The following is a 14,858-nucleotide window of genomic DNA, read 5'->3' as shown; positions in this document are numbered from 1 at the left end:
AACAAAAATAGGAGTGTTAGAAATATGCAAACCGTAGTCACGAAGCCGCTGTTGTATCCACACAACCTGAGATGCACAGCTTGCTGCAGCAATGTATTCAGCTTCACAAGTGGACAAGGCCACTGCTGTCTGCTTCTTGCACTGCCATGTAACTAGTCTGATTCCAAGGAATTGACAACCTCCTGATGTTGACTTAAAATCTTTCTTGCATCCACCATAGTCGGAATCACTATAAGCCGTCAGTACAAAATCATTATCACAGGGATACCATAGGCCCAAATTCGGAGTTTGCTTTAAATAACGCATAATCTTTTTCACCACAAGCAAATGATGTACATTCGGATTTGCTTGATAGCGAGCACATAAACAAACTGCGAACATGATATCAGGGCGAGACGCTGTTAGATACATCAACGAACCAATGATGGCTCTATATAAGGTTTGATCAACCTTATCACCTTCCTTATCCGGTGTAATCCCGTGATTCACCGATAGCGGCGTCCTTGCAGGACGCTCATCTTCCATTTTGAATCTTTTCAGAATATCTGATACATATTTTGTCTGATGTAAAAAGATACCCTGATTTGTTTGTACAACCTGAATACCAAGGAAGAATTTGATAGTTCCCATTGAACTCATCTTGAACCGTTTCTGCATTACCTGCTCAAAATCATCCACCATCGTCTTATCTGTAGATCCAAAGATAATATCATCCACGTACACCTGTACTAGCATTATATGCTTGCCCTTTTCTTTGATGAAAAGTGTCTGATCGATGACACCTCTTCTGAAACCATTATCAATCATATAGTTGGACAACGTACCATACCACGCTCTTGGAGCTTGATGAAGCCCATACAGTGCTTTTTCTAGACGATATACCTTTTCTGGAGAGTGTGGATCTGTAAAACCCGGTGGTTGTTTAACAAACACGGTCTCATTGAGAGTCCCGTACAAAAAGGCGCTTTTGACATCCATTTGATAGACCTTGAAGCCTTTAAAAGATGCGAATGCCAAAAATATTCGAATTGCCTCAAGTCTAGCCACTGGTGCAAATACTTCATCATAATCTATATCAGGGATCTGCTGATATCCCTTCACAACCAATCTAGCTTTATTTCGAATTACAATACCTTGCTCGTCTTTTTTATTCTTCCATACCCATCGAAGCCCATAAGGTTTGCAACCATGAGAAGGAGTCACTAGTTTCCATACTCCTAAATGCTTGAATTGCAAAAGCTCTTCTTGCATGGCATTTACCCAATCATCATAAAGAAGAGCTTCCTCAACAGAATTTGGTTCAATTTGACACACAAAGCATGAATATGCATGTAAGAAGAGTTTGCCTGACCTATTTAGTGAAGAATAGAAAGCTTGCATAACATTCTCAGTTGAAGCTTTCTGATTTTCAGACGTTGAGGCATCATTTGATGGTGCTCCAGAAACTCCTTTCGAATCAACAATAAAATCATCTAAGTGTCGAGGTAGGACAACTGTTCGTGATGATCTACGAACACCTTCAGGTTCTGGTTGTTCTTCCTGAACTTCTACATTTTGTGGCAGATTATGAACACTTTCGCCACTGTCTATAGGTTGTGACTCCTCTTCAGATGCAGATCCATCATAAGATGGATCATCTTGATAATCACCGGATTCTTCATCATCTTGAACAAGTTGTTGTTGCGGCACTGGGTGATGTTGTGGTGCCGTTTGAGATTTCGGAACCATTTGTGATGGAGACGTCTGCATTTCATTCAGTAATCTTGCAATAACTTCATCATCAGTAGCAACAGACGGAAGACCAAAAGAATCAAACAAATTTTCATAATCAAACTGCCATGAAAAACCTTTCCCAGCAGGAATAGCAGCATTTCTTTGAACATCTACTTCGAAATGTTCTTCAACACGTTTAGATACAGTGTTGAAAACTCTTTTGTTTGGATTCCCATAACCAAGAAATATACCAGGAACAGCCTTAGGATTAAATTTTCCTCCAGTATCTCGTATCATGATTGAACACGGTGCACCAAAGGGTTCGAAATGTTTAATGTTAGGCTTCCTTTTATGTAGCAATTCATAGCAAGTCTTTCCATGTCTCTTGACTACTAACAATCGGTTCATTGTATAACATGCTGTAGCCACAGCTTCACTCCAGAAGTTAACCGGTAAACTTGAGTCGGCTAACATAGTTCTCGCAGTTTCAATTAACGTTCTGTTACGTCTTTCAGCAACACCATTTGATTGCGGAGTATAAGCTGGACTGAACTGTTGTTGAATGCCTTTCTCATTGCAGAAACTCTCCATCTGCTGATTCTTGAATTCAGTACCATTATCTGTTCGAGTCTTCCTAACCTTTAACTTGTACAAAGATTCCAGCTTCAAAAACAACAACTTTATATTGTCAAACGTGTCAGACTTCTTCTTTAACATCACTACCCAAGAGTATCGTGAGTATTCATCAGTCACTACCAAACAATATGAATCTCCAGAGATGCTTGTTCGATTAATCGGACCAAAGAGATCCATATGTAACAACTCTAGAGGAACAACAATTGAATGATGTTTCTTTGTTGCATGTGACTTTTTAGTCTGTTTCCCTTTCTTACACCGAAGACATCCTTCAGGAATTTGAAAACTCTTAACATTTACTCCCTCAATCATATTATTATGAACAAGATTGTTCATCTTTCTCAAGCTCAAATGACCCATACGCTTGTGCCATGAAATTGATTCTTGTTCTGTAGCTTTGGATATGAAAGCTTGATGACCTGTTGCAGCTTTAACATGGGCTGTTGACATATCCAAAATATACAAATCTTTATTTCTGGGAGCTGTCATAAGAATCATCTCTTCCGGTATTACATACTCTTTCTTCAAAATGTAGCATCTTTGATCATCAAAGGCAACCTTATGCTTTTTATCTGCTACTTGCGAAACTGACAGCAGATTATTTGACATCTGCTTCACAAAATTCACTTTATCAAAACTAACATTAGCATTAGCAATCACACCCTGAGCTGTAATAAAACCTCCTTCATCTCCTGCAAAAGAAACAGATCCTCCATTTACTGATTTGACATTAGAAAGTAAGGACATATTTCCTGTCATGTGCCGGGACGCCCCACTATCAACAATCCAGGTATTTCTACTCGGATCGTAGGCGACCTGCACAATAAGAAAAGAAGTTAGTTTGAGATGGACACCCATGCCCGAATGGCAGTGGGTTTCCCATCGACACCAATAACTTGCACATCCATCCATTGACCCTTTGATCCCGATGGATCATTGGACTTATCAACAACCTTTGTCTCGGTTTTAGGCTTCCAAATGGTACGTTTACCAACAGATTTCTCATAATAGTCATTCGTTTGAAAAATTTTATTCACACCTGACTGTACCCTTGTGGATGAATTAGCAATAGAATTTGACTTTGGTTTATAAAAACCTTTTGAACTATTACTTGAAGTACCTATGGAACTGGAACTAGAAGCATAGTGTGTAGTTTTCTTTTCAGTGTCAGATTTTCTTTTTGGTGTTTTCCAACGCTGTTGACAGTTAACAGCACAGTGACCCTTTTTCCCACATTTATTACAGTTTTGAGTTTCTTTTGTACGTGTTTTTGAACTCAGATGCTTATTGGGAAAAGACTGTTTCATGGGTGGCATAGGCTTCTCAACATGATGTTTCAAGCCTGGTCGACGGTTAGGATGCACATATTTAGGCACATTGTTAGTATTAGGGCTCCTTTTATTAAATAGTTCTTCAGGTGCTTGTGTAAGAACATATTCTTTATCTAGGTTGAGTCCCTGCTGATACTTGACAGGTGTCTGAAATATTTTCTTTCCATTAGCGTTCCTAGAGTTTACTTGTTTTCTAGGTGTGGGTTGTCCGCTTTCACTAGCCTTACTAGCATTCAATGGATTTTTCAGGATAGTAATTGGTTTGGATTTTGGTGTCACAAACTCTGAAACTTTTTCATACTCTGAATCAGATTTACTGTCCTCAGCTAAGTATTCAACAATCGGCTTAGTGCTGTCTGATTTTTCATTCTCTACAGGCTTAACACTTAGGATTTCACTAAGGCAAGAATCAGAAGGTTTATTAATGTACTCATTCCTAAGAGGAGGAGGACACTCTTTATAACCTAAACCCTTTTTACCATCATTCTTGTTATAGACAGTATAGTCAATGACATATGACATTCGCTGCCAAGTGTCATTTCTAGCCTTTTCTGACTCATACTTAATCTTAAACTCTTCCTTTTCTCTCTTAGCACATTCAAGTTGATTTAAGTACATCATTATGGCCTTTTGGTCACCTGAAATTGTAGCTCTTAAATCATGAACTTGATTTTCTAGAGTTTTGATTGTCTCCCTGAATTCCTTTTTATTGTTAAACTGAGTTAAATTAGTCTCGTATAGGCCTTTTACCTCAAGATAAGCTGCTTTAACAATCCTAAGTTCCTGTTTTACTTCGGGACAGTATATACATCCTAAGGGGATATCATTCAGTTTAGAAACTATGGATTCAAGTTTAGCAATTTCTAACTTATGATCAGCACAATCGTTACATACCAAAAGAAATTCAGTTTGTACCTTAGAGTCACTTGACGTGTTTGCCATGAACGCATACTGCTTTTCTTCAGTCTCTGATTCAGGTTCAGATTCTGAACTAGAACTGGAACAGTCAGAATTATTCAACTCAACTGAAATCTTGACATCATCTATTACAATAGTTTCTCCATCTGATGAAGACGAACTACTGTAATCCGTCCATACATCGCCATCATTGTGCATTGCGTATTTGAACTTCTCATACACTCTCTTGTTAAGAACACCTCTTCTAACATATCTGATCATTGCATAAGTTCGCTCAATTCTTGCTTCCATCTTGCAGATGTAACACATGCATTCATTCGCAGTACCAACACAACCAGCTTTCTCTCTTTCTTGTTTCTCACTTTCAGTTTCTTCTTCGGTCTTAGGCATTCTAACAACGTTAGCATGATTTTCATCATCAGCAAATACTGTCCAATCACAACCTTCGTCTGAATATGTTGCAATTAAGCCTTTTGCTTTATCATTTCTGATAGTATCACCGCTCGTTGTTTCAACTGGCACATTAACCTTTGTCTTATTATACTGATTGTGAAATGGGTTGTGAAAACTAGTTTTCTGTGGCCTGGTACATGTTCTTTTGAAGTGTCCTAACTCATTGCAATTAAAACATCTCACTTTTGACATATCAAAACCTAACTTAGTATCTCTAGTAACACCTAAGCTCTGTTGACCTGTCCTTTTCAGAAATTTCTTCGCTCGTCTAATCACACTACCCATAGCCCAGAGGATATCCATCTTTTCAAGTTCATCCTCATCAATCTGCTCATAATCTTCTGCTTCTAAATGAGCATTACCAATTTGACCACCAACCATTTCATTATAAGAATTAACTACCAAAGCAACTAAAGCCATATCTTCCTCTACAACTGAAAGGGGCCTAGTTCTTAAATTCTCAGTGTTGAGAACTACAGTTTTTGGCTCCTGTCTAATGGTGGACTGATTTGTACTACTAGGCTTATTTACTTGGGTTGGAAACATCACATTTTGAGCAGGTTGTGATCTATTTACAGCACTCTCATTAGAAACAAACGCTGTTTGTAAGGGAGCATGAACATTGCTCAATCCAGAAGTACCAGCTTTGTAAATTATAGGACTCTGTTGACCCTCAAGACGTTTCTTCTTGGTTTCCATATCCAAGTCCTTTACCATCAATTTTGATGTGAATTTATCTAGGGTCAGTGATTCGCCAGCAGACGAAGCTCTGTCTTCTATCTGTTCAATAAACGCATCCCACTTGTGTGGTAAACCATCTGTTAATTGTTTGATAGCTTTCTGTTCTGTAACTTCTACACCTAAGTTACCCAATTCAGAGACAAGATGACGATAGCGAATGATTGTCTCTTCTAACGTTTCATGACTTAGAGCAGCAAACCTTTTCCATTCACTTTTGATTACTTTAGCTTTCTTTTCACGATACGCCTTATTTCCTTCGACACCTATCTTAATAGCATTCCAAAGAGAATATGAAGTTAAGTGCATTTGATATTGATGATAAATATCACCGTCTAAACCCTGGGTCAATTGAGCATAACATCTACATTCTAAGGCATATGTTTCTTTTTCTGTCACGCTATAATCTTCATACTTTTTACTATTACCATCAGTACCTAAAGGCTCTTTATATTCATGTTGTATCAAATCCCACATTCTAGGATCAAGGCCTCTAATGTAATTCATGAACCTAGCCCTCCATCTAATGTAATCATTTGTATTATCAAGTCTAGGAGCACGATTGGCACTGCCTGATTCACTATCAGATAGTAAAATGTTTTGAACGCCGGAAGTAATTGCCATTGCCTGATCAGACATTTTAAATTTTGATTAAGGTTGAATCTGATCCTAAGTCGGTCGACTGTTGGTGACAGTCGGTCGATGAACAGATACAGTCGGTCGATGAACAGCTACAGTCGGTCGACTGTCAATGATTACTTGGTCGAAGTTCTGTTTACATTTAGGCAAATGGTAGTACTTTTTCAATCGGTCGATGTTCCTTCAATCGGTCGGTTTAGTACTTAAGTCGGTCGGTTTACAACTTAAGTCAGTCGGTTTATCATATGTCGGTCGGTTTAAAGACAATCGGTCGAACTAATGACAATCGGTCGAAATACACTAAAATCGGTCGATTGTCTCCTAAGTCGGTCGACTGTACTTTCTTTCAGAGCCAGAATCAAAACCGAAGGTTTAACGTAAAAGTATACAAAATTCAATCCAAAACCAATTTTTTGACCCAAAAATATACCAAGAACTCGTTTAAAACAATTGATTCAGCAAGAAAATGCTCTGATACCACTTTGTAGACGCTGAGTAAGAGGATCTTAGAATCAACCTAACACGATCTAGAGGCGGAATAACAATAGAAAGAGCTTAAACGAATATCTATGGGTTTTCGGGTTCGTACAAGTCAAACCAAGACTAGATCTTGATAAACACGAAGCCTAGACTGACATTCTGTGGTATTTGGACATGAAGATTGAGAGAGACTCGACCAAGAAGTGTTTTTCGTGTGTGTGTGATGTGCTGAGTTGTTAACCAAATTAATGAAGATTAATTAGGCTTAAATACCTCAGTTCCTATGTCGGTCGACAGTGAATGACAGTCGGTCGACTGACCATGTCAGTCGGCCGACTGTCGAGTAATATTACGAATTATATTTAAACGTTTACAAATATAAAATAACACATCGACAATCAACGTTTAACAATATTACAGGTTACAACATGATCGAATAAAACGTTAAAGTTCATGGAACTAGGGATTACAAAATATGCACTAACACCATCTCCATTAGCTCCCCAAAACTAACTTTGTCTAACCAACTGCTTGTAACGAGCTTGTGATTGACCTCTGTATTTACGAAAGTAACCTTGACTCCTTGTTTGACTAAACATTGAGCTAGTTCCATTATAGGAATTACATGGCCTTGTGCAGGATATGGTATGACTAGCACATGAGGTTTTGACATGATTTTCTGATGAATACTTTTTGTAACTTTTGACACTTCCTATAATTGGTTGTGGGTGCACTTAATTTTATAGACAGAAATGGCCTGGTACTTATTATTGATTTTTGTCATTTTGGATTAATTTCTTTTGTCATATATGTTGTAGCTTTGCTGTTGAAGCTATCCTGACCTCAAACTAGGTAATCATATATCTATCTGATTTTAGTGTCATGATTCCATGTTTTCTATGTGGTTGGTTGATAATTTTTCTGATATGTTAGTTACATATGAACAATGGCGGAGCTAGTAGGGTGGCGTTGGGGTGCCCAGCCACCCCCAATCATGTTAGTGTGTACACTATTTTATTGTCCTGATCCGTTACGATTTAAAAACAAACACGACACAATCGTAAGGATGTTATGTATGTTGGTTTAGGTGTTGGTAGACTTGTATGTTAACAAAAAGGAGGACCAAAGTAATATGTATTAGTTTTTGTTGGAACAAAAAGTAACGAAGTAAAACAAGCAATATGGAGCAAATCTGCAAATGGTTTTTTTTTTATTTCTCTCTTTAATTGCATCAAGTATTACAAATAAAGAGGCCTGAGTTTTACTCTTTCCTCTACTGTTATATATAATAAACAAATAAAGGAAGCACAATCCCATGATGTCCATATCATTTGGTCATGCACACGTGAGGATCAACCCACGTTGGTTTTTCCAGCAAATCAGCAACAGAAACAGTTGAGAAAATCATGCCCAACTAATTCTCTCTTGACTTGACCATGTAGTTCGTGATATCTCGGAGACGGTTTGCATGATCGACCCGGATCATTCCTCCCCTTCTCCGGCAAAGAGAAACAGCTCCAGCTGTTCCTAGTTTTGACGATGATGATGGGTTTTTGTGTCACCAGAAGTCTTAGAAGAACAACTGATGACGATACTCGGCCTTCTGGCATTACAAATCCCAACCAGATCGATACTTTTACCAGACTTGTTTTTGTTGACGATAAACTTCTTGCCATCTTTTTCGAGCTGGTACTTCTGATCACGCCGATAATAAATAGCATTTCGTTCCCACAAATAGGAACTACCGAATATGACTTGGCAAATATCCAAGGGAACAACTTCACAAGTAACTTCATCAACGAATTGACTAGTGATGGCAAATCGTAACTTACATTGTCGGGTGACTCGTGTGTCGGTTCCCTTTTGTATCCAGCCTAGATCATAAGGACGTGGGTGTGGCATGGTTTCTAAACCCAATCGTTGCACGAGACTAGCCGAAATTAAATTCTTTTCACTTCCCGTATCAACAATCGCCTCGACCACCTCGTTTTTCACTTGAATCTTCAAGTTAAATAACTCTTCCTTTTCTTTGGCTAACGACTTTTCTTTGTAGTTGGCCATGAGGGTTAAACTTGTGTCCACCCCTTCAACGGTCCCGAGTTCTACGGCTTCATTTATCGTGGTTGTCGCGGTTGTGGGCTTCTCTTTATCTTTGATCCATTTTTTGGGAAATAATGATGGATTAGCCTTCCAACATTTATCCTTAATATGACCTTCCATGTTACAGTGATCACAGTACTTGTCATTGTTGTTGTTTGAAGGCATTTTAGACTTTGACTTTTCTGAACTCTTTCTTAACGATCCATCACTTTTCAAGCACCCATCCGACTTGTGGCCACTGATCTTGTTCTTTTGCTCAATTGCCAATGCAATTCTACTAGCGTTTGAGATACTCGAAACAGTGTACAACTTGAGTTCAGTCCTAATCTGCCTTGACAAACCTGCAACATATTTTGTGAAGACCTCCTCGCTATCAATGGAGATACCCAATGACACTGCTAGTCTACGAAATTCGGTTGTGTAATCTTGTACTGACTGATCGTTTTGTTGGCGCATATTATGCCAACGAGTCCATCTATCTTGAGAGTACCCCATTGGGTAAAACTCTCTCCGTAGTAATCTAGTAAACTCAGACCATCTGATTCCCTCCTCATCATCCAATGTTTTCAAATATGAATTCCACCAAGCTAGCGCATGACTTGTTAGTTTCAACCTTGCGAACGAGACCTTCTCGGTACTCTTGAATCCATATAGAGTAAAATAAGTCTCGAGTTGATCTAACCAAGAATCCAACTTCTCAGCGTCAACAGTACCATCGTAGGTGGGAATATCGATTTTTGCTTCGACTTTGAAAGGTCGATGTGTGTCTCGATTCTGCACCATGCTGGACTCGCTCTCTTCATCATCTTCTTTATCATAATTCCATTCGGATGTCCCTTCTGTTTGTTTCTTTAGCGGCGTCTCACGAGCCTTTGGTTTTGTTTGTAATTGGATCCACTCCAACACCGTTTCCATTTGAGACGCTAATCGATCAACTTTTGCGGAAAGCTCGTTTAGTGTTGACGTGTTCTCTATACGTAGATTTCGTGTGTACCATACACAGGTAAGGATGATGCGTTGTGTATATTTTTGTTACGTACACATGGATATTTGTTATGTAACAAAACATACGAATGGTTTTAATTTGATTGGGTATCTCTGCCATGGGAATGGTCAATAGATCAATAATAAATTTGTAACAATGAATGTGGGTGACTAATAATATTTTAATTTTAATAATGAAAATAAAAGACAGAAACGATATGGGGAATGAATGTTTCATTTCTCTCCAACTTTACAATTACACTCTAATGTAAAGATAAAGGCTGCCCCACTTCTCTTTTGTTCACCTATTTATATAGTAAACAAATAAACAAAAGGCTGCACTTCCATAATCCCACGTGCAAGCATATATGTAGGATCATGGCATATATTTCGGATCAAGAGTTGAGTCTACCAAATCTTCACACACTGCACGTCAATATGTATGCGATAATACCGGTTCCAATTTGACTCTTCCCTTCTCCCTGGCTTTTATCAAAGATGGTTAGGATTAGGATCCTTCCTTTGACTCTCGGATTCGGGTCGGGTAGTATCCGCCCGGATCACTCCTCCCCTTCTCCGGCGCGCCTGCTAGTCTAAATCTCTCTCACAACCATTGACCGTTGTATAATTTGTGTTACAACATTTTGATTGTTTTCCACTTGAGGCTCTTTTAACTTTGTTTCTCTCGTAAGATTGCAGATTGTAATCTTAGAGGCCTACCATTTTTCTCACTTTTACATGTATTTATATAACAGAATAAAAGTGGCATATTATCTCCACAATCCAAAACGTGTAGCATGATAATAGGATCATGGGATTTTTTTTTTTGAAAGGCAAGCTTGCATCAGTCCAGACCAAAGCCTAGTCATCATTTGCACACACACGCGCTTTCGGGCAGGAAACCCGAACCACACTCCGAGGATCCGACCCTTTAACCATCCCGAGGGGCAGGCGGGCCGGATCTTAGTCCCGGAGCGGGTCGGTAAAACCTTCCCTTTGGGCCACCTTCAAGGAATATATTTCAATTCCTAGAGCGGGTGACGAGGCTCGAACCCGAGACCTCTAGCCCTGCGAGTACACAAGTGTAACCGCGGTACCATTGAAGCAATGCTTCGTTGGTTAGGATCATGGGATTTACTTGTTCAAGCCAACCACCAACGTATAAATGGCATCGAATGGGTCTTCTCTTGAACTTTCAAATACGGCTTCTTGTTTCTCGGATCGGGTTTGGATCCTGCACTCCTCCCCTTCTCCGGCATAAATGACTAGCTCGTGCTAGTCCATAATATTAAGTGATGAGCTCTCTTAAAAAAACAACCATATTTTGTTCTTCATTTGAGGCTTTCTTTCTACCTTCTTTTCATAAGATGCATTTTTTCTCCATGTAATACATGTATAAATACAAGAAACATGGATTCTCTTCTACATCTTTCATTTATTATTGATAAACAAAAGAAAAGTAGAAGGCTTTTTTTTCAACCCTTTTGGTGGGCAAGCCATTTTTTTTGGGATTTTTTGAGTGTGACAAAGAAATGTCACTACTTACGCATCTTCTTCTTCCTGTAAAAGAAGACACATTTTCTTTCCTTTTTTTTTTAAGACTAAAAATGACAAAGTTGGATTAAACCAACTCCTTGGACATTGTTAGTCATTGATGCCCCGTATTTCTCTTTTATCTTTGCTCCATCTTTCTTCTTCGATTTGTTAGCCATTCTTACGCAACTTTCAATATTTTCGCGGAAGCTTTGTAGTTGAACTTTGTTTGTACCATACACAGCTAGGAACGATGCTCTGAATACCACTTGATCCGTTACGATTTAAAAATAAACACGACACAATCGTAAGGATGTTATGTATGTTGGTTTAGGTGTTGGTAGACTTGTATGTTAACAAAAAGGAGGACCAAAGTAATATGTATTAGTTTTTGTTGGAACAAAAAGTAACGAAGTAAAACAAGCAATATGGAGCAAATCTGCAAATGGTTTGTTTTTTTATTTCTCTCTTTAATTGCATCAAGTATTACAAATAAAGAGGCCTGAGTTTTACTCTTTCCTCTACTGTTATATATAATAAACAAATAAAGGAAGCACAATCCCATGATGTCCATATCATTTGGTCATGCACACGTGAGGATCAACCCACGTTGGTTTTTCCAGCAAATCAGCAACAGAAACAGTTGAGAAAATCATGCCCAACTAATTCTCTCTTGACTTGACCATGTAGTTCCTGATATCTCGGAGACGGTTTGCATGATCGACCCGGATCATGTCCTTTAATGGTGAAATAATGAATCTGGAAGTTGGTCACGTCGAGTTTCAGGTAAGACTAGATGACTTTGGTACAAGATTTGAGGATGAAGATAAGATTTTTGTTAAATTTTCACATAAAGTCCCTATACTAGCACCTTATGATATTCTAGCCCCTCACGTTAATCATCAATGTCAATAAATATCACATATTTTGATGGTGTATATAAATCTAACACATCTAATAATTGATGAATACAGAATTGACTTAAAAAAGAAGTAGAAGATATATTTAATTTAATTAATTTTTACTAATCATTTCTTTAATTAAAATTTTATACTTTTTTTAAAAAGGGTAGAAAATATATTTTGTATCAATTAATTTTTCACTAATCATTTATTTAATTATGATAATGGTACTTTTTTTGTGTTGTTGTTGTTGTTGTTGTTGTTGTTGTTTGATATAATATCTATTATCGATTTTAAAATAAATTTAGCCACCCCTTATCCAACTTTCTGGCTACGCCTCTGCATATGAAACCCCCAAGTAACATATAATTGTCAGATGATAAGTCAGGGGTTCGACTCTCACTTGGTGTAAAAAATTTCCTTGTTGTTACCCACCCATTTCATGGGCCTTGGAGGTTGCGATCGTCTTGCGTTCGGGCCTCACCCGAGGGGCTTTTACCATACTCGATGCCCGTATGGATTCGTCGTGGGGTTTCCTCATGAGAGACGGTAGGATTGTAATCAATCGTACCAAGGAAATGATCGGGTTGGTGGGTGTTGACATCGCGTTCGACCCCCTGTCAGTGACTCGTAACCACCGTTAAAAAACATATAATTGTCAGATGATCCATCACATAGTTTATGCATGTTCCATCGATATAAGTTCCGTACACTCCTACACTCGGGACTAACCTATAATTATTACTATATTAACTATTAGACAAAATCCATGAATAGTACCGAGGGCGTTTTCGTCTTTTCACTTTTTTTCCCCTTTCCAAAAAGCCCCCCACACTTTGTTCGAATTTTAAAATCGACTCCCCAAACAGGGGGTAAAGTGTCAAATCAACATTTTCATAAAAAAAAAATTAACTAAACTCCACCTAAATATTCAACGGGTCATATCTTCTAGCCTGCAACGAGTTAAATTTTTCCGACACCATCGTTAAGCTCGAAATTTTACGGACACAATGTTACTAACTATACGCAAAACGGACGCTTTTTAAAAAACGCTAAATATTTGAGTCCACCTTTCATACACGTTGATTTTTTCCTCACGGGCTCCGTACCTATTTTCCTATATTAACAACATATACATACGGGTCTTATTATTTTAAAAAAAAATTATTTAGTAATTTATTTGATATTACTCGGTAAATATTCTATTCTTAAATCATACGAAGTGTTAATATAAGCTAACGAGTTAATTGCGTTAAATTTTAAAAAGTCAACAACTCCATAGCGAAACACAGAAATACACATATATTGTTAATTTAAGATAACATCTAAATCTTTGACGGATTATACCTTTTCGTTCGACTCGAGTTGCGCTTCAACGACATCATCGTTAGCCACGAAATAATTTTGCAAAATAAACATAATAAAATACATTGGAAATCGAACCCGGCGCGAGGCGACGGTTGAAAAACTAGTTAAGACAAATAGAGACGTAAAAAATGGTAAAGCTCATGGCTATAATGATAATGATAGTGATTATGATGATAAGAAATGAAAGGATGAAGTTCATAGAAGCTACGTATGGACATTTGTAGAGATAAGCAACTTATGGACATCAAACAACTAGCAATTATTTATAGTCACGTTTCTACTTTGATAACTTGTAGGTTTCAGGCTGCAGCATTATAAATTAAGTGGTCCATTAAGATCTACATAGGTCCATCACACACTCACTACAAGGAGGGTTATGCTAACAACTGTTTGCCTTCTCGGTTTATTCATTTGATTGCTAAATCAAGTTTTAAAACGATAAACAATTGTTGACAAGCTACATTTTGTAAATCTTTAAAACTAACTTGGATAAAACATATGATGCACCTGCCTTATCTTGAACCTAACAGGTTTAGTTTCTTACATTCTTTATGTATCACTACATATAACTCAGATGATATGTTCACTTCTTTTGGTTTTGTGTCTCGTTGTACTTTTATATAATATGTGTCGATTTTGACTCATATCTTGAATGGGTCGATTTGGGTTGTGTTTTATTTTAAAGGGCCACATGAAAACGACTAGCTAAAAAAGGAACGGCCAATCAAATGGGTTAGCCTTTGTGTCAATCATTTGTCATATGGTCGTTGTACCCAAATAAAGGCAATAAAAAGCTAATCGGAAGAAATGATCGAAATACACTTTTTAAAGGGGTGGTATAACACAATACACATTTTTAGTTTTTTTAGTACCATCGGTTCGCCCAAACTTCGAGTCGTTAAACAATTTTTGAACGAACTCCACCAACTTTGTGATTTAACTTATCGACTCAATAATGATTGATATGACATTTTATCGAACAGTTTGTGTGCGTAAAATACATACCCACGCATAATCCAGATCTACATCAATCATTCCATCAAATTAATTCTAGAAAGGAAAC

The 14,858-nt window shown here is 37.8% G+C and overlaps 1 protein-coding gene across 1 annotated transcript in view; it reads right to left on the bottom strand.

The window, feature by feature from the left end:
- The window catches only part of LOC139859139 (UDP-glycosyltransferase 83A1-like), a 28,631-nt gene extending 21,050 nt beyond the window's left edge, over positions 1 to 7,581 (bottom strand). The window contains exon 1 of the mRNA XM_071847942.1: positions 7,483 to 7,581. Within this exon, the coding sequence (XP_071704043.1) occupies positions 7,483 to 7,581 (99 nt within the window). The remainder of the gene's footprint in view (positions 1 to 7,482) is intronic.
- Between the last annotated feature and the right edge of the window lie 7,277 nt (positions 7,582 to 14,858).

This window comes from Rutidosis leptorrhynchoides, chromosome 7 (genome assembly GCF_046630445.1).
Source record: "Rutidosis leptorrhynchoides isolate AG116_Rl617_1_P2 chromosome 7, CSIRO_AGI_Rlap_v1, whole genome shotgun sequence".
Lineage (NCBI taxonomy): Eukaryota > Viridiplantae > Streptophyta > Magnoliopsida > Asterales > Asteraceae > Rutidosis > Rutidosis leptorrhynchoides.
This window is presented reverse-complemented; position numbering and strand designations above follow the sequence as displayed.